Consider the following 20,978-nt stretch of genomic DNA (forward strand, 5'->3'; position numbering starts at 1 on the left):
AATTACATATTACCTTTATTGTTTGAGTCACTGCTCGTGGCGTTATCATATATGTGTACTTTTATTTCTTTTTTTTACACTTTATCTAAATAAAACCACTTTGTATGGGGAAAAAAATGGTTTTATTTATTTTTTATACTGTCCTTTTTATTTCACATTACTTACTACTTTTTTTTTTAGTCCCACTAGGGGACTTTACTATCCGATCTTCAGATCGCTGCTATAATGCTTTCGTATACTTAGTATACCAGAGCATTATTGCCTGTCAGTGTAAATCTGACAGGCAATCTATTAGGACGTGCCTCTGGCGGCCTATAAGGACGTGAAAAGGCGGCGGCCTAGCATAAGACCCCTTAGTGACCGCCATGAAAAGGTGTATTGGTGGTCACTAAGGGGTTAAATTAATGTATGTTTTGTTTTTAAGCAACAGACATTTGCCACTCCACAGTGTCAAGTGCCTTAGGCTGGGTTCACACGACCATGTTTGGTCCGTAAAGGACGCAACATATTTTGGCCGCGAGTCCCGGACCGAACACACTACAGGGAGCCGGGCTCCTAGCATCATAGTTATGTACGATGCTAGGAGTCCCTGCCTCGCTGCAGGACAACTGTCCCGTACTGTAATCATGTTTTCAGTACGGGACAGTAGTTCCATGGAGAGGCCGGGACAGCTAGCGTCGTACATAACTATGATGCTAGGAGCCCGGCTCCCTGCACTGTGTTCGGTCCGGGACTTGCGGCCGAAATATGTTGCGTCCTTTACGGACGTAACATGCTCGTGTGAATCCAGCCATACAAGCATCAAGGGACAAAATGGACCTTTCCCCTGGGTTACATGGCCCCACTGGAGATTCATGCACAGCCTTCTAATATTATCTGACGTAGACTTGTTTGGCATAAAGCCACAATGGTCCTTATGAATCAAATAAGAACTAACCCTCACCAACCTATTTGCCAAGATTTTAGCCAGCAATTTAACATCCGTATTAATCAGAGATTGGTCTATAAGACTCCATTTTGATAGGGTCTCTCCCTGATTTTAAAATAAGTGTAAGCAACATTTCCCCTTCCCCTAGTAAGTTATCCCATAGATCCATAAGTCTAGCCCCTAATGCCTCGATATATTGTGCGTAAACCTCAAAGGGCAACCCATCCAACCCAGGGGACTTACCTCCAGGGGTATTCCTAATAACCACCTCCAATTCCATCACTGTGATTGGGGCATCCAACATATCCCTTTGTTCTTGTTTAAGTCTTGACAATGGAATAGTCTCGAGAAACTCTTATCTCCCCCATTTTTCTTGTTTTATAGACATTGGCATAATAACAAGCAAATTCTTCAACTATCAATTTTGGGTGCTTAACCAAAAAGGATTTTTCAATTACCCCAATAAACCCTACTCACCGGGTTTCTACTACACCAAGCATCGATCCACCCAAATTCCTCTAGTACATTTCCCAAACCTTTGTATCCTGTTTATTGTGTCTATTTAATAAATGAGTTCTATCCAAAGATACATCAATAACCCCGTTGAAATCTCCTACTATCAAAAGTGCACAGTGCATCTTATCTCTCATAAATTTATTGATTTTCGGCAACTCTTATGATGTCTACTTTTATAAGGTTTGCAATTTTAGATTTTGTGTTCTATTAATTCACATAAAAATATACTTAAAATTATTTTACAGGAATGGACGCTGGAGGTCAGAATGGAAGTTTACAATCACACAATCCACTACAAAGGTGGTTGGCATTCTTAAAATTCAGGTATAGTTATATTATGCAGAGTATGGCTTTATTTGTTTGTTGTTTTTTTTTAGATTATTAAATCTACATTAGTCAAACATAGACTAAGCAAATCCTATGTAATGTGCAACATATAGAGCTAAAAAAATAAAATAAAAATAAATGTTACTTTGATGAATAGTTTCTTTTCGAAACATTTTATCATTTATTTATTCAGACGGTGGCTTTAGAGCTAGAACCCATGCCGTGGCCTCTACTACTGGCCGTGTTCTATGTCTGCACTCCTGCTGTTGGTATATTGACTGTCATCTATGCGGAATTCTTGCAATACTGCAGCCCTGTCTCTGACCACAATAGTGAATATTGATTCCACCCTACTTCCATGCGCAGGGGATGTGTCTTCCACACTGGGAGCCGTGTCTGTATTTTACACTGGGGAGCAGATCTCCTGAAGGCATATTAATAATGCTGCTTTGCAAAACTGAATACACTTTCATTTTGAATTGGTTAAAATTAGATTTTTTATTTTGGCCTTCCCTTTTTAATTTGTCTTACCCATTGCCGTATATCTGTGTGGGTAGATACAGCAGGATCACAACCTCTATCAATTCTTTTCATGTTTGGTCTCCAGCCACCACCCTTATGGTGTTGCCTGTTTTATGGACTCGTGATACAAAGCCTTTTCGGGGCTCCTCACTTTTATTATCATTCTTGCCCTATGAAACCATTTTACATGCTACACTTGACATCCAGGAAACAATTTAGTTTATTTTTCACACAAGCATAGCAGAGCTGTTTTGTTGTTTTTTTTTGTTTTTTTTTATATCTTATCATGATATCCTCTCGTGTCTTATCAGTGGTTTTAACAGGACTGCAGTTAAAGGGAGTCTCATCAGATTTTAGCCTACCAAATGGCTAATACCGAGTTAGCCATAGGGTAAATGAGTAGAAAAATAAGTCTAGAATGTTAGTCCTTGCCTCAGGGTAAAATATAAATTTTTCTCTAGTCATCCTCCATGACCACACCACAGGAGGATGACCTTAATAGGGACAAGAAACACAGGGCGGTCAAAAGCCCATCCTAACTCCATCAGTGTTTTCCTGCACCTATGGGGCATGGCAGAGAGGTGCTCTGGGAACAGAGTCTAGTATGTCTTAACATTTTTCTGTTTTACTTACAAAGCAGCGGAGGTCGATTGGTATCCTACCTCCCCGCGACTGCTTTGGTTTGGCTATGTGCCTCTTTGGAGGTTAAGCTCAATGGTCCCAAATAAACTAAGGCTCTGGTCCTCCATGAGCTCCCCAGCCGTATTCCAATGGCCTATTGTTCTTAAAGGACTACCTATGTCACCTTTAATCATAAACTGATTCAAATATCCGAGACCTTTTTTATGGTAAATGGCTGTTCTTATATATCGATTTACATCAGCCAGAAGAGTTGGCGAAATCCAAGCTCTCTCGATAAGAGAACCTTACTTAAGAATACTGGACGATCAAATCATTTTCAAATTAGACCCAAGTTTTTTTCCAAAAGTAGTCTCCGAATTTCACATGCTTCAAGATATTGTGTTGCCTTCCTTCTGTCAAAATCCTTCTAACCAGGGAGAGGCAGAGTTTCATTCCCTGGATGTGTGGAGAGTGGTTTTAAGATGCCCTGAGGTATCCAGTGAATGGAGATTAGATCAAAACGTATTTATTCAATTTCAAGGTCTAAATAAGGGGAAAACAGATCAGAGTACTTTTTCTAATTGGATTAAAAAGGCTATTTCAATCATACACCATTCAAGGCTTCTCTCCTCCAAGCAAACTTAAAGTGCACTCTACGAGAGCAGTCTGTCACTTGGGCCGAAAGGGTTAATGCAACCATCTAGCAGATCTGTAGCAGCGACCTGGTCTACCTCTCACATGTTCTCCAAACACTACTGTTTGGACATTTTTTCAACTAAAGATCTGTCCTTTGAGAGAAAAGTACTTCAAGCAGTGGTCCCTCCCTAAAAGGTGATAATTTGGTATTCTCCTGTGGTGCTGTCATTAAGGATGACTGGCGAAAATAGAATTGGTTCTTAGCGGTAATTCGGTTTCTCGGAATCCTCCATGAGCGCACCCTTATTTCCCTCCCTATGGTTCTTAGGTGTCTTGCGATGCTTCGAGTTATTTGTACAACACTGATGAAGTTAGAATGGGGAGGGGCTTTTAACCTCTGTGTTTCCTGTCCCTATTAGGCCCCATGCACACGACCGTAAAAAACCTCTGTTTTTGCGGACCGCAATTGTGGTCCGCAAAAACGGACCCATTCACTTTCATTGAACGCGGACACCTTTCCGTAGCGCTACGGAAGGGTGTCCGTGCTGTGGGAATGTTCCGAAAATTATGGAACATGTCCGTTCTTTTGCATCTTGCGGGCCGTGCTCCCATACTTGGTATGGGAGCACGGCCCGAAAATGTGGCTGTCCGTCAACGGCCGGCCGTGCGCGCAACCGCGGGCCGTGATTGCGGGCACGGTCGTGTGCATGGGGCCTTAGGGTGTGGAGTCATCCTCCTGTTGTGCTGTCATGGAGGATTCCTAGAAACCGAATTACCGGTAAGAACTAATTCTATGTTTGTTCTGCAGCGTGCCGTATGTAAATTACCTTTCCAGAAACCAGCCAACATCTTGAGCTCTAAACCCCTTCCCTCTGCATTTAATTGACCGCTCTGCTTGTATGGAGATGAGGACTAGAGGAGAGGGGTTGGAGCTCAAGATGCCAAACACGGGAGAGCTCATTTACATACGACGCTCGGCAGAATAAAACTTTGATTTTGTACCCTAAAGCAAGGACTAATATAGTCTACACTGGTATGTTTCTACTACTTTTTTTTTTTTTTTTTTTTTATATCCTATAGCTAGTGTTAGCCGTTTGGTAGGCTAAAATCGAATGTCCGTCTCTTTAAGTATATTGCATCCAACTCAGACTTATTTGACAAAGTAACTAAGGCAGTGTTCACATCAGCGTTGGGCTTCCGTTTATCGGTTCCGTTCGACCTTTCCGTCGGAGGAACCGATGAACGCAAAGCCAAGTGGAAACCATAGCTTCCATTTGCATTACCATTGATTTCAATGATGATGCTTCCCTTACAGTTGGTTTCCGTTTTCTTTTTTGTTAACGGAAACAGCGTAGTCTACTACGCTATTGTTTCAGCTAAAAAAAACTGAAAACGTTACAGGAACCAACTGCAACGGAAGCATTACCATTAAAATCAATGGTAATGCAAATGGAAGCTATGGTTTCCACTTGGCTTTCCGTTCATCGGCTCCTCCGACAAAGGCCGAACGGAAGCCCGACGCTCTGTGCGTGTGTTGTTGTGTTTCGTTTTTTTTTTTTGGTCTTTTTTTTTTTTTTACCATCAGAGCCTATGGGTGATGTATGCCACTGTAGGGCATACATAATCGGTATAGTTTTAACGTATAAGGCTGGGTTCACACGTGGCGGAATTTCACTTAAATTCCGCTGCGGACACTCCGCAGCGTTAATCCGCAGCGGAGCCGTTTGTCCATTGACTTACACTTTAATTTAGCAGTGTTCGTTTAGACGAGGCGTAACATTCCGCTGCGGAGCATAGGCTGCGGAGCGGAATTTGGTGTCCGCAGCATGCTCTGTCTGTTGCGGAGCAGTGGCGGACTCATGGCGGAATTTCTCCATTGACTTCAATGGAGATTCTAAGTTCCGCAATGAAGTCCGCAGCTGTCATGCACATGTCATGTGTGCTGCGGATGCGTCTTGCTTTTTTAACTTGACATTTCTTCATTCTGGCTGGACCTATGTATTTCTAGGTCTACAGCCAGACTGAGGAAGTCAATGGGGCTCCCGTAATGACGGGAGCGTTGCTAGGAGACGTCAGTAAATAGTCACTGTCCAGGGTGCTGAAAGAGTTAAGCGATCGGCAGTAACTGTTTCTGCACCCTGGACAGTGACTACCGATCCCAATATACAGCAACCTGTAAAAAAATATAAGTTCATACTTACCGAGAACTCCCTGCTTCTGTCTCCAGTCCGGCCTCCCAGGATGACGTTTCAGTCTAAGTGACGGCTGCAGCCAATCACAGGCCAAGCACAGGCTGCAGCGGTCACATGGACTGGCGCGTCATCCAGGGAGGTCGGGCTGGATGCCGAAAGAGGGACGCGTCACCAAGACAACGGCCGGTAAGTATGAAAGTCGTTTACTTTCACTAGGGAAAGTGCTGTCCCTTCTCTCTATCCTGCACTGATAGAGAGAAGGGAAGCACTTTTACTGCAGTACGCAGCAGCTAGTCCGCATCAATTTTCTGCACATTTTGTGCAGATCCGCAGCCGTAATCCGCAACCCGGATTAGGTGCGGCATTGATGCGGACAGTTGCGGAGGAAATCCGCCACGTGTGGTCATGCCCTAAGTCATGAGCTTTTTGATAACCTTTCATGACTTACACGTTAAACTGATACCGTTATATGGGGGCGATGTATGCGTTAAATGGATGCCTAATAGTGGCATTTGTAGTCCATAGACTAATGGTAAACGTTTAACGGGACCATGAGTTCATGACGTTTACATTTAAAGTATACCATTTAACTCTGTGGTGACGGATGCCACTTGTTAAGCCATTCATAACTCCTCACGTTTAACATACGGTATGTACCGTTAAATGTAGGCCAGAAACGCCATCTGCACAGGGCCTAAGCATTCTTATTGATTGTATTTGGTTTTATTTCTGATTTGTTTTTATGTTGGTAATATTTTAGTGCAACTTCTGTAAAATTGTACATTTCTTAACTGATTTATAGTTATTAAGCTTGTTTGCTTCCATGCAGGTTCATTATTATGAAGATGGTAATGTTCAGCTAGTGAGCCATAAAGATATTGCAGAGTCACTAACTGTGACGGTAAGTACATGACATTACCGCATCTGGGTCACTGGTATCTCACTAACCTGTATGCCCCTATGAACAAGTGACCGCTCATACACCTACTGGAACCTTACCCTGGTTTTCTCGGGGCAACCGCAGTCAACCAATTTTAATTTCACAAATTTTCAGCTAATGCAATGTTATTACTGCAAACTAAATTCTGTGCTGCTTTTCTCTGACTTTTAATAAAACAAACGTTTTCAACCTGATTACCAAGAGGGGGACCTCTAAGGAAAGAATAAATAAACCCCAGAGCACCCATTTTTACCTCAGAAAAGCCTGGTGTAGGTGTAGCTAAATATAATTCTATATTCTGGCTATAGAACCCTGGTTAGGAAACACGGTCTCTCGCTATTACAATAACACGGAGACTTGATCATGGTGAAATTAAACTTACTGTACATTTACTGTATATAATCAATCAGGTATAGCTTGTATTAATATTATATAATTCCCAATTTAACTTAAATTGTACTACTAAATCCATTCAAAGGTGGCTGGTTGCTAGCGTTACCGTAGCAAAATTGGTCATGGCATAATACTTGCAAGGGTTGTGTATTATTGCTGCGCTGGCTGTAGTTACTGTAATTGGTTAATGTACATAGTTTTTCTTGTTTTTTTTCCCATTAAGAATGAAGTTCAAACTGCTAAGGAGTTCATTAAAATTCTAGAGGATGCTGAAAATGAGTACCAGGTATGTCTTCAATAAATGAATTTAAATAAAACAGCCCGTGAATTTCAGTTTGCAGTGCAGAGCATTCCTTTAACCCCTTCCTGACATCCGCCGAATATATGCGGCGCTGTCGGGCAGGGGTTCCCGCAAAGCGCAGTACCAATACGTCGCGGTGATAGTACGGGCTCAGGAGCTGAGCCCGCACCATCACCGCCGGGTGCAAGCAGAATGTCACAGCTGGCACCCTGATGTAACGGCCAGGACCAGAGCTAGCCTCCGATCCCACCGATTAACCCCTCAGATGCTACGTTCAATAGAGATAGCAGCATCTGAGGGGTTTTTAGCCACCGGCACCCCAGCAACGTGAACGATGGGTTGCCGGTGACTGCAATGGCCTAATACTGGCCTCCCGCTCTGCCAGCAACGGAAGCCTCCTATGCCCAGCTCAGAGACAGGGCCTAAAAGATTTCCGGCACCAACAGCAAGATGGCTCAGAAGCTCAGCCGGCGTCATCAGCAGTGGGTGTCCACTGTATGTTACAACGGACACCCTGCGGCAACCGCAGGAACCTAAACTAGTTCCGATCCCTACCATTAACCCCTTAGATGCAGCGATTGCTGCATATTGGTGGTTTGTAGCAAATCCGCAGCCCTGCCATGCGATGGCAGGGCTGCCGACTGCTACTATAGCAACAGGAGGCCTAACAATGGCCTCCTGCTCGGCCATTACGGAAGCAGATTAGCCCCTGCCCAGAGCCTGATCTCCTTGCTGTCAGTGAACAACTGACAGTTCCAATACATTGCACTACATAGGTAGTGCAATGTATTAGAACATCAATCAAACAGTTGGACCTTCAAGTCCCCTAGTGGGACTAAAAAAAAGTTAAAACTAAAAGTTTCAAGTAATAAAATACAACACAATCGCCCTTTTACCCTTTATCAAGTCATTTATTATTGAAAAAAATAATAAACCATACATATTTGGTATCGCCGCGTCCGTATCTACCTGAACTATTAAAATGTTGTCGTTTATCTCGCGCAGTGAACGCCGTAAAAAAAAGAAAAAACCATTGCCAGAAATGCTTTTTTCTGGTCACTTTGTCTTCCACAAAATTGAAATAAAAAGTGATCATAAAGTCGCATGTATCCAAAAATGGTACCTATAAAAACTATAGCTTGTCTCGCAAAAAACAAGCCCTCGGACAGCTCAGTCGACTAAAAAGTTACGGCTCTTACAACATGGTGGCAGAAAAAATACATTTTTACAAAAGTAATTTTATTGTGCAAAAAGTTGTAAAACATAAAAAAGTGCTATAAATTTGGTATCGCCGGAATCGTACTCACCCGCAGAATAAAGTTAACATGTCATTTATGACGCGTGGTGAACGCTGTATAAAAAATACTATGCCAAAATTGCTGTTTTTTGGTCTCCTTGCCTCCCAAAAAAAGACAAAATGTCGCATGTACCCCAAAATGGTACCAAAAATAACCACAGCTCGTCCCGCAAAAAAACAGCCCTTATACCACTATGTCTATGAAAAAATAAAATGAGTTAAGGCTCAGGAAAGAAAAATATGCAGTTGTGCAGATCAGAGGGGAACATTTCTTCTGTTTCACGAGGCGATTTATTAAGGCACAAAAATTAGTGAACCAGGAAGGGGAGGGCCAAAACATATCTGCTGGAAGCGAGGTGCCCGCATTATACCAGGACAACACTTTCCCAGCAAAATCCCTCAAACTGCAAAGATGCGGAGTGTGGACCAAAAGACGGATAAGGAAGGACACCATTTATCAGTGCAACAACGGCCTGTGCAGAAAGGATTGTGTCACCGCGACATTGAGTTTACACTAATTTCTGGAAAACACCTGCGGGGTTAACATGCTCACTACACCCCTGGGTTGAGGGGTGTAGTTTCCCAAATGAAGTCACTTTTGGGGAGTTTCCAGTTTTGGTCCCACTGGGGCTTTGCTGGATTGGTTTCTTTGCAAATGCGACATGGTGCCAAGTCTGCGCCCCAAAAGCCAAATAGCACGCCTTCTAAGCTCTACCGTGTGCCCATACAGCAGTTTATGACTACATATGGGGTATTTACATACTCTGGAGAAGTTGCTTTACAAATGTTGGTGGGCTTTCTCTTTATTCCTTGTCGAAATTGTTTTTTTTTTTCTGTTTTTTTTTTTTTTATTTTTTTAAGCTAAAACAACATCTTGTTAGAAAAATGGGAAAATGTTTTATTTTCACGTCCAAATTCTAATAAAATCTATGATACACATGTGGGTGCAAAATGCTAACTACACCCCTATTTGAATTCCTTGTGGGGTGTAGTTTCCAAAATGGGGTCTTTTGGGGGGGGGGGGGTTTTCTCTGTTTTGGCATCACAGGCATTACAAGAACTCCTCAAACCTGACATGGAGCCTAAAATATCTAATAAAAAGAAGGCACCAAAATCCACTCGGTGCTCCTTTGCTGAGGCCTGTGTTTCAGTCCATTACCGCACTAGGGCCACATGTGGGATATTTCTAAAAACGGCAGAATCTGGGCAATAAATATTGAGTTTCTCTGGTAAAACCCTTTGTTACTTTTTTTTTTTTTTCTTTGCAGAAATGCATTTTTAAATAACAAAAAATTCTGTAATTTGAAAATTTCTCCTACATTGCTTTAATTCTTGTGAAACGCCTAAAGGGTTAAAAAAACGTTCTAAATGCTGTTTTGAATACTTTGAGGGGTGCAGTTTTTAAAATCGGGTGATTTATGGGGGATCTCTAATATAGAAGGCCGTCAAAACCACTTTAGAACAGAACTGGCCCATGAAAAAATAGCCTTTTGAAATTTTCTTGAAAATTATGCAGAAGAAGCTTAGTAGATTGATATACAGTTTTGTGGGAAAAGATTCAATAACTTGTAATTTATTGATTAAGAGCATACCGAAATTTTCAGGTGACTTTTCAGAATAAGCTGTCCTATGTGTCTTCATGAGGAATAACCCTCCTCCTTTAGGTTGTCTAATGCCTAAGATAGTAGGTGGAGCCTAACTGCTATATGCAGCACACATAGCTAGAGATAGGGAATAGAACATCCTGCTCTCCTATCACATATATTGAAGCTGCAGCAGCATGTAGGGGATTATACAGCAGTAACAAGCAGCGTAGCTGTGAATCCAGAACTTGGGTGAGAGAGAACACTTAGCAGAATCTGCATCTCTCACTCTTCGTTTGATCACCCCCTCCACTCTCGAATAGCCGTTCAATGGGCATCATGTAACCTGATCCTACCGTGATCTGATAATCCGTCTCCTCTCAAGATTAATTTTAGCAGTGAATTGAGAGTAAATGATCAGTGCAGTGGGGGAGCAGGAGATGGGCTTGATGAGTGGAGAAATAGGCATTTCCTCTAATAAGATATATTACAAAGTTTCTTATATTTACATTCACTTGTACTATTGATGTATGCAAAGTTTGTTGAAAGGTTTGTGACCATTCAAATTCTTCCTAACACTGGGCTTAAAGGCAATGTGTTGCCAGAAAAACATGTTTTTTTTTTTTAAATTAAACATTTAGTGTGTGGGTGATTAAACATTGTTCAAATTTTTTTTATTTTTTTCACGAGTCAGGAAATATTATAAATTGGATTCAAATTTATAGTATTTACCATTTCTGGTCACTAGATGGAGCCATTCCCAAAAGCATGTGGTAAAGCAACCACATAGCTTTTCTGCTGCAAAATTGGGTAAAAAGCCCTCGCTCTAGTGAGATCTCAGCATCCCCCCCTCCTTTATCCTGGCTAGTGCCGGGATAAACGAGGGGTTTGAACGGTGTAACCTCCTACACTGTGTGTCGCCATTTTTTGAGCTAACACACAGTGTAGTAGGTTTACATACAGTAGTAAACACACACAAACACGAACATACATTGAAATCTCTTACCTGCTCCTGCCGCCGCGGCTCCCTCCGGCCCGTCCGCTCCGTCTGCTGCCGCTGGTCCAAGTGCACAAGTCTGGAAGCCGCGACCGGAAGTAGTAATATTACTGTCCGGCCGCGACTTCCGGTCCACAGGAAAATGGCGCCGGACGGCGCCAATTTCAAATTGGACTGTGTGGGAGCGGCGCATGCGCAGTTCCCACACAGACGCCGTACACACAAGTGAATGGGACGGGAGCCGTTCAGTCCCTATGGGACTGTGGCTGCCGTATTCCATGTCTGTATGTGTCGTTAATCGACACACACAGAAATGGAACAAAAAATGGCAGCCCCCATAGGGAAGAAAAAGTGTAAAAATAAGAAAAAGTAAAACACAAACACACAAATAAATATAAACGTTTTTAATAAAGCACTAACATCTTGAACATATGAAAAAAAAATTTGTGATGACACTGTTCCTTTAAGGCACCATGCACACGAATGTGCTTTTGCGGACGCAATTCCCCCGAAAATCCACGTGAGAATTGCGACCCCATTCATTCCTATGGGGACATGCACACGACCGTGGTTTCCACGGTCCGTGCATGGCCCAGGAGCCCGGACCGCAGAAAGAACTGACATGTCTTATTACGGCCGTGTTCTGCGGTCCAGGATCAGAGCAAATAATGGCCGCGGCCATGTGCACAGCCCGCATTTTGCGGGCGACACTCCGCCCCCGGCCGATCTGAAAATCACGGCCGTGCACATGGCTATGGTCGTGTGCATGAGGCCTAAGTCCAGTAAGCGGTTCTAATCCGTGATTGACTGCCTTTCCTGCATGAGTGTGCATACAGAAATAGCATCACCCACCGTTACACTAAATCTTTTCCCACAAAACTATAGATCAATCTTCTTGGCTCCTCTTGCTCTATAACTTGCTACCAGTTCCCCTTTAACTGGTTGCCGACACAGGACGAGTATGCTCGTCCTGAGCGGCGAGCACTTCGCGCATTAGGACGAGCATACTCGTCCTGTGTGACAGCCGTCCCTGTGCGCGCGATCGAGAGCGGGCAACGGCTGTAATACACAGCCACGGCCCCGCTCTGACAGCGGAGAGAAGAGAAACATCTTCTCTCCGCTGTTAACCCTTTGAACGCCGCGATGAAAGCTGATCGCGGCGTTCAAAGAGGGTGGACTGCACATTGATCGCGTCACAGAATATAACTGACGCGATCAAAGCCCATAACTCGTATGGCCAGACAGCCCAGGGTCCATTGAAGGACCCCAGGGCTGTCTGAACATATTTCCTGTTGTAAGGGCATACTGAGGTATGCCCTAACAGCTGCCTGTGTACAATCAGTAACAGGCTAATGTACTGGCATATAGATCTATGCCAGTACATTACAGTTACAAAATAAAAATCAAAATGATAAATCCCTTTATGGGATTAAAAAAAAAAAGTTAAATGAATGTAAAAAAAAAATTAATGATAAATAAATAAAAAGTAAAAAAAATACACAAACACACTTTTTTATAATTCATAAACTTTTTAAAATAGAAGTCCCAAAACATGAAATATATGCATATTTGGTATCGCCACGACCGTAACAACCTGTACAACAAATGTATAACATTATTTATGATGATCGGTGTATGGTGTAAAAAAAATAAATATTAAAACTGCTGCGGAACTGCTTTTTTTTTCTGCATTTTCGCCAAAATAAAAATTTATAGAAATTAAACGATTAATGTATTTGTACCAGAAAATGGTACCTACATAAAGTACAACTCGTACCGCAAAAAACAGTCTCATACAACTACGTCGTACAAAAAATAAAAGAGTTATGAGCGTCGGGATGCAAAGAGGGGAAATGTAAAAAAATTGCTCTGTCCTCAAGGGGTTAAAGAGTATGTAAATAGCTTTGCAACCAATGTTTTGCTTGAATGCATCTAAAATAAAACTAAGGCCCTGTTCACACTGAGTTTTTTTGCAGGCAGAAAATTCTGCCTTAAAATCCGGTCCGTTTTTTTTTAAGTGGTTTGCATCACACGCGTTTTTTGACGCGATTATTTGCCGCAGTTTTTTTTAGGCTCTTTTTTTTTTTTTTAGCTATCTTCAACAGAAAGATGGAATAGCGAGTGTTTTTTCCCAAAAAACGCATCAAAAATCGTGGCAAACAAAGCGTCAAACGCATTTATTTCTGTCTCCTATTGATTTCAATGGGGCTTTCGAGTCTGAAAACGCCTCAAAATAGGGCATGTTGCTTTTTCCCGCAATGGGAGTCCATTTCAGCCGTTTTTTGCCGCTGCAAAAACCATGGCAAAAAACTCTGTCTTAACACGGCCTTTAAAGTAGTAATCCTGCAACTAGCCAGTTTTTGAGTCTGTGTCTCCATGGTTAGGCTGGATTCACACGAGCACATTACGTCCGTAATGGACGGAACGTATTTCGGCCGCTAATCCCGGACCGAACACACTGCAGGGAGCCGGACTCCTAGCATCATAGTTATGTACGACGCTAGGAGTCCCTGACTCTCCGTGGAACTACTGTCCCATACTAAAAACATGATTACAGTACGGGACAGTTGTCCGGCAGCGAGGCAGGGACTCCTAGCATCGTACAGAACTATGATGCTAGGAGCCCGGCTCCCTGCACTGTGTTCGGTCCGGTACTTGCGGCCGAAATACGTTCCGTCCATTACGGACGTAATGTGCTCGTGTGATCCCAGCCTTACAGTGCAAACCATACAACTAGAAGTAAACCTTGGGTGTAGTCTTATCCTGAAGTAACGTTTTACTCCTCTCCCTCTTTATGCCAAACCTACATAGTGGAGTAACACATGACTGCTGGATCAGTCAACACAGGCTTTGTTTGTATTCTGTAACTATGGAGACTGGAGACACAAAAGGTCTCCTTAGGAGCTGCAGACAAAAAAAAAAAACGTAAATATTTTTTAATAAAGACTATTTGCAAAGTGGATTCACTTATAGTTTTGATTTTTGGAGAAATAACTGTTTTCAAAACGAATAGATCTTTGGTGAATTTTTCTGCATTCCATTAAAAATACAACCGCTGCTCCTTCGAAAAGGATAAAACTGCCATTGTTACTTTCATGTTCAAAAGAGCATATTTTTATTTAATAGGTTGTGGAGTTCACGTCAAAATACCGTTTTAGGTGCTTTTGATGAAAGAAAAACAAAAGAAAACCTACGAGATGTGATTTGGGCTCCGTTTTTGTAGTTCATATTGCTCTGTATCCTTTCATATGACCCTGTTAGGTCATATGGAGGAAACAAAGGAGAGTCCACTGCTCAGGACTTTGAAAGTCTCTGCAATGGGGGCCCCAACATGTTCATGCATTAGAGACCACCCATCTATTTTAGTGGGTTGTGTAATACTTCACTTTCCCCTGCAGCAATGATGGTTATTATCTGACTCTGCTGTCATTGCTGGTGGTTCTAGCAGCAGGAGCCCTACAATCGGATCATTGTCAAAGCGAACGCTGTTGACTAAGCAGTGGGCTAATATGTGATCTATATCTAGATAAATATAGTCATCTTTCCCCTGCTATACATGGCCGCTGCTCAAACTCTCCAGCTGGGATAACCATCCACCAATACAGGAAAATGCCGAAATCCAGCGGCACTGTCAGGCCCACTGCACTCAGCCGTAACCGTGATCCCGGTCCGTGATTACAGGCACGGACACCTTCTTGTAAAATATACGGGAAGGTGTCCGTGGGCAATAGAGATGAATGGGTCCGTAATTACAGATGAGTTCTGTGGTTGTGTGCCTGGGGCCTTAATATGTAGTTTAAAATGTGAGAGCATAGAAAAGTAAAACCTCTATATTAGAACTGTACTATCCTTTGCGACATCAGTCCGACCTCTTCTTCCGGTAACTTCAATGAATTATACAAAGCCGTATTTAAACCAAAGTTCAGAGGGAAACTGGAAATTACGTCTTCACATCGATACAATTCATAGATTACATTAAAAAAAATCTAATACCTTGACTAAAGTGCGTGGTGTAAGATCGCATAAATGATTAGCCATAATTCAATAAATAAGGTCTAAATACATTACTTTAAAAAAGTCATTCGAGAATCCTAACATTTCATCTCATGATACCTACAAATAAATAATGAAAATAAACAAAAAATAGGAAACGGTACTTGTATTTACAAGTGAGGCATGCTATGGAGGCCGACCGCTCCATCCATCTCAAAGCCGATGGTCAACGCCGCAGCGCTAAAGACGACAAAACCACTTACCGCACCAATACAATTGAATCCACCATTGGTAAAAATCTAATAATAATTATCAGCGAGTAATCTCAATTGTTTCATTAGGGCCCGTTGGCGACCGTGTACATAATTTAAAAAGCCAATAAGACTGTCAATCTATTTACGTTTGTTTTAATAATATGTTCCTAATATTAAACTGATGTTTTCTCCTCCTCCTTCAGACTGTTCTGCCCACATATTACAATAAAGTAAATACACTACGAACAATAGAGCAGTTCTAGAAGCCTCTGATTTCCAAGGATCTCCCTGTAATGTACTTCTTCCGACCATGTAGAACAAAATGACAACACACAGGCCCTGTTCACACTGTGTATTTGACACTAATTTTGGCGCGTTTTATGCGCCTAAATACGCGTCAAAACGCTTTATTAAGCTTCCCATTCAAATCAATGGGAAAGCGTGCCTTCAGTATATACAATGCAGGTTTTTGTTTTTTTTACGTGCGCGTATTTAAAAAAAAATGCATTGCATAAAAAATAAGTGCCATGTCAATTCTTTGGCGCATAAAACACGCCAAAAATGCGCAGTGTTACCATATTCCAAAGGAGTGTTAATTATGTGCCAATAACATGCGAAGAGCTCGCACAAAGTGCCAAAACATGCGGAAACCGCATCAAACGCGTGGAAGACGCGTGATAAACACTTCATAAAAACGCTAGCGTATTTGACACCTTTACACATCGTTTTTTTTATTTGAGCGCCGTGTGAAGATAAGCATACACTGCGTATTCCACATCTGTATGTGCCGGTTAGATTCGGGAACAGGGACATAATGCAGACAGAGCATTAACACCGATACTTTACTGGTAGGAGCCAGTCAATTCCTCAAGTTTCTTGCCTGAAATTAAATCTACCTGGTTTGTTGGTGAAGATATCCTTTAGTGCAGAATCATTTATAATAGGCCTATGTTTAGCCAGGATACCCTTTTAAATTCGAAGAGCTATTATAGGATGTAAAAATAAATGCTGCTTATACTTCAAGTCCACTTCACCAGCTGTTTTTAACCTTTCTAGTCTTCTCTCTCCCTCTCATTGAGTAGAAGTGCTAGCTGAGAAACTCCTATGTCACAAAGTTCTTAAAGGGCTACTCCAACAATGAGTCACCTCACTGGGTCTGACTTAAGACCAGGCCCCCATTATTGTATTCTAGCCCCTTTGTTGTTTATTAACCTCTCCCCACACGTGTGGTCTTGATATTTATCACGTCACGCATTATCACCATGAAGTAACCTGAAATATTGTGTTCCTCCTTAGACTGCAATCAGTGAAAACTACCAGACTATGTCGGACACTACTTTCAAAGCCTTACGCCGGCAGCTGCCAGTGACACGCACCAAGATCGACTGGAACAAGATTCTTAGTTACAAAATTGGCAAAGAGATGCAAAATGCCTAATGCGAACATTGCATGACTGGATGATTTTAGTGTCTGTGCATATACATAAACATGGTTACAAATGTATTTGGAACTGCCAACTCGCCTGGTCAGCATGGCCCCTTGCTATTAAAATAGGAAATCACTGTAATTAAAATAATTCCGCTACAGCACAACCTTTACCTTATTGGTTTCATTTCGGTTTGTTTACATTTTGAGGGGTGGTCTTTGTGCTATATTTGGTTATTTCCACATAAAGCAAAATAAGAGAAAATATGAATTTAATGACCTAAAAATAAGCACTTCAGTGTAAGGATTATGCAAGGAAAGCTCGCGACATTTGTGGAATTCTCCGTGTCGGTACAGTACTACACTCCATTGTGCCAGCTCTATAACAAGGCACTTTAATGTGGCTTTGCCATGTAAAGCGCTTTATTTGTCTGAATGCTCCATTGTATTTTTTTTATATTTTGCTAAATTGAACTAACCTCAAAGTAAATACAGTAAGATGAAGGCCGAGCTCTCGTTACCAAATTGATGAATCATTCATTGCTTAAATCTCTATTAAATGCTTTCTTCCGATGACCGCTATTCAAATTGGCTTGAAATCCATCTGCCCTTAACTCTTATTTTATTACATAGCCGCCAATGTATTATAACAAGGCAAATTGTAATATATATATAATCCTGTACTCATTTTGTCTGTCAGTTTATTTTTCTGTTTCTGCACTTGAAATGTATTACAATTCAATGTGACATTAAAATGCAGATTTTCTATTTCTCGGAGTGCATCTCTCACTTGTGGCAAATCTCCTAATTCTTCTCCTAAATGAAAGTAGACCTTTATGAAGGAAGAAGCAAACCTCTTTCTATGGCCTCATGCATACAAGTGCATTATAGCTGGTAATACAGCGTGAAAAACAATCATATTGCGGCCTGCTTTTGTTCTGATTTGAGTTTTCCCTCTAGAATCGCTGAATTCCGTCTTCCTAGGGGAGAACGGTCAGATATGACATGCAATAGAGCATCATTACCACTATGGTGGTGTGCAGAACTCTGACACTGTTTTCAGGATATGTGTCATGGTTTCCAAATAAGCTTATATGCATGAGGCCTTATGAACCGTTCTAGCACCTTAAGGAAAGGCTTTGGCAGTGAGAGAGAATCTTTAGTATAGCTCGCATCACATTGGCAACATTTCCACACCCAGGACTCCATCTGCAGTAGCAGTGCTGGTGGCACATCCTGACAAGTGGCTATGGGTGCTCTTTTTGCAATCACTTGCAGCCTGTTGCTAGTCAATGGCCTGAACATATTAGCAAGCAGAGGACATGACCAGGATAGTATAGTATACTACTCACAACATCGTTGTCACAGCACATTATGATCTCGCGAGATCATTCTGTGCAGTGCAAGTCTCACAGAAACTTTACCGAAGTGTATGGAGTGTAAATAGACATCGCAGCCTGGCTGAAAGCGATGTCTATTCACTCTCAAGACACTTCAGTAAAGTTAATGTGGGAGTATGTGACTGCACAACGTGATCTCGGGAGATCGCGCTGTTCTGTGATTACAGCTAAAAATGAATGGAGAGAAGTGTATGATGCTGATTGTTCAGCGTCATACACTTCGCTTTACAACGCCCAGTTGGTAAAAAATGCAAAGTTGTCTATTAAGAAACTAAGGTCTTGGCAGTACGGTTGTGTGTAAGCAGCATGTGCTGTGTGTACAAATGTCAGTTACCTGCTCGCCTGTGACGAAACGTCATTGCAGGAGGCCGCCTGCACAGAGACCAGCAGTCAGGAGGGGAGTATGGTATTTAAAAAAAAAAAAAAAAAAAAAAAGATGAATTCATCCCTTTTTCTGTTATCCGCAGTGATATATTTAAACTGATTTCACCCCTTCTACACTAAATAGGGTGAAATCTGTGCTGAGCATCTGAAATAAAATGAGCATGCCGGGGATTTGAAAATATTCAGCATACTCTGATTTCAGTGCGAAAGATGTTTCGCAGCATGTGGATGTTCAAATCTCATTCACATGGTTGGGTGTAATCTGCTGAAAATTTTCCACGTGGAAATCCACAGAAAATCTGCAGCGTTTCCATCCTGTGTGCACTGGGCCTTTGATACACCAGCAGATTTCTGCAGTCTTAACGAAAAAAGTGATGTAATAGTCTGAAAAATACTGTATTTAAAAAAAAAAAAAAAAAAAAAGGTAAGTGCTCCTGTCTAGGTATTGCGGTTACATACTCATTATAGCACCCCTTTTGTGTTGCTTCCTGCTTGCGCCCTTCTGGTTCCAGGTGCAGCAGTGTGATTCCTGCTATTGTGCAGGGCACCCAGTAAGAAGAAGCTACTTCTCAACCACACTGAACACATTTGATTTCCTCTCTAAACGTCAATCTAAAGAACACCAGAGGGCGCCTTAAGTATGTAACAGAAAATGCTGCCGTGTCTAGATATTGCTGTCAATGATTCTAATTGAAAAATTAGTTTTTTGCGTGATCTAACAGATACATTTAATATTTAATCTGTCTTCTCACCAGCCCTCATTTGGATGTACATTGAGAGGGATTGTAAATGAATACCAGTGGGCCCCATAACAAGTCTGTCATCGCATATCAAAACAAGACCTTTTTTTTTTTTTATTACAATCAATTTTCCAAATTGAACAGCTATATTTTGTGTGATCTAACAGAATTGTAATATTAGTTGAACCCCTTTTTTGTTCTAGAGATGTTCACACCATGTTTGGCCCATATGTGGGAGATATATTTTTCTGTATCATAAAAAAAAAAAGTACACAAACCAGATATACTAGTCCTTCTCAATGAATTAGAATATCATCAAAAAGTTAATTTATTTCAGTAACTCAATTCAAAAAGTGAATTCCTATATTATATAGATTCATTACACACAGAGTGATCGATTTCCAGCATTTTTTCCTTTTAATGATGATTATGGCTAAGGCTACATTCACACGAGCGTATCAGATTCACGCGCGTGTATCTGGTCCGTTATGCATCAGTGTGCTTGCGAGGGGGCATGCTTTATACACGCGCTCGCAAAGCACATCTTTTTTTTTTTATTATTTTCAATTGAATTGATGCGTAAATCACAACTAACTTAATACTACTGCGGACAATGTCTTAGTTGCATTACAAACGGCAAATAAATACCTGCCAACAGCAATGTATTGGGAAATGGCATACAAAATAACTCAGAGATTAGATCTCCCCACATAGAGGCTTTATGATCGGCAACACCACAGATTATTCCTATCCCAAATACGCCTTGCCCAATGCAGATTTACTCCACTGTCTTTGGTTGTCCTCAAAATACGAATATTCTGGAAACAAATAAAATCTCGTCACCAATAACCTGCTACATACTTGTCCAAATGCAGATGTGTGGAGCTTATTTGGTATTGTCCCACCTGAACGTGACATAACCCTACAACATGAGAAAAAGTTCTTATTTATTTCAGCAGCACGTAAAACCATACTGCACTGCTGGATATCACCCTCTCCACCTACTATTAGACTCTTCCTTGAGAAGTTAACCTACAGCTTTCGTATGGACTGGATAGAAGCCTCCATGTCTAGAGAAAAGTAAAACCCTTCTTCCAAATCTGGAACAAATTTATAAGGGTATGTGCACACACACTAATTACATCCGTAATTGACGGACGTATTTCGGCCGCAAGTCCCGGACCGAACACAGTGCAGGGAGCCGGGCTCCTAGCATCATAGTTATATACGATGCTAGGAGTCCCTGCCTCTCTGCAGGACAACTGTCCCGTACTGTAATCATGTTTTCAGTACGGGACAGTAGTTCCATGGAGTAGCAGGGACTCCTAGCATCGTACATAAGTATGATGCTAGGAGCCCGGCTCCCTGCACTGTGGTCGGTCCGGTACTTGAGGCCGAAATACGTCCGTCAATTACGGACGTAATTAGTGTGTGTGCACATACCCTAACTCTTCTCCCCGATAGGATCATACTAAAATGAAAATCCTGCTTTGGTCCTACTACTTGGTACTTAGAGCAAACTTCCTTGG

General features: G+C 41.7%; 1 protein-coding gene across 1 annotated transcript in view; it reads left to right on the forward strand.

The window, feature by feature from the left end:
* CAPZA2 (capping actin protein of muscle Z-line subunit alpha 2) overlaps positions 1-17,695 on the forward strand; it is a 42,641-nt gene extending 24,946 nt beyond the window's left edge. Inside the window, exons 7-10 of the mRNA XM_075857123.1 lie at positions 1,690-1,768; positions 6,572-6,643; positions 7,299-7,361; positions 16,797-17,695. Of these exons, the coding sequence (XP_075713238.1) occupies positions 1,690-1,768; positions 6,572-6,643; positions 7,299-7,361; positions 16,797-16,937 (355 nt within the window). The 3' untranslated portion in view covers positions 16,938-17,695. The remainder of the gene's footprint in view (positions 1-1,689; positions 1,769-6,571; positions 6,644-7,298; positions 7,362-16,796) is intronic.
* The last annotated feature ends 3,283 nt before the right edge of the window (positions 17,696-20,978 follow it).

Source organism: Rhinoderma darwinii, chromosome 3, assembly GCF_050947455.1.
Source record: "Rhinoderma darwinii isolate aRhiDar2 chromosome 3, aRhiDar2.hap1, whole genome shotgun sequence".
NCBI classification, from domain to species: domain Eukaryota; kingdom Metazoa; phylum Chordata; class Amphibia; order Anura; family Rhinodermatidae; genus Rhinoderma; species Rhinoderma darwinii.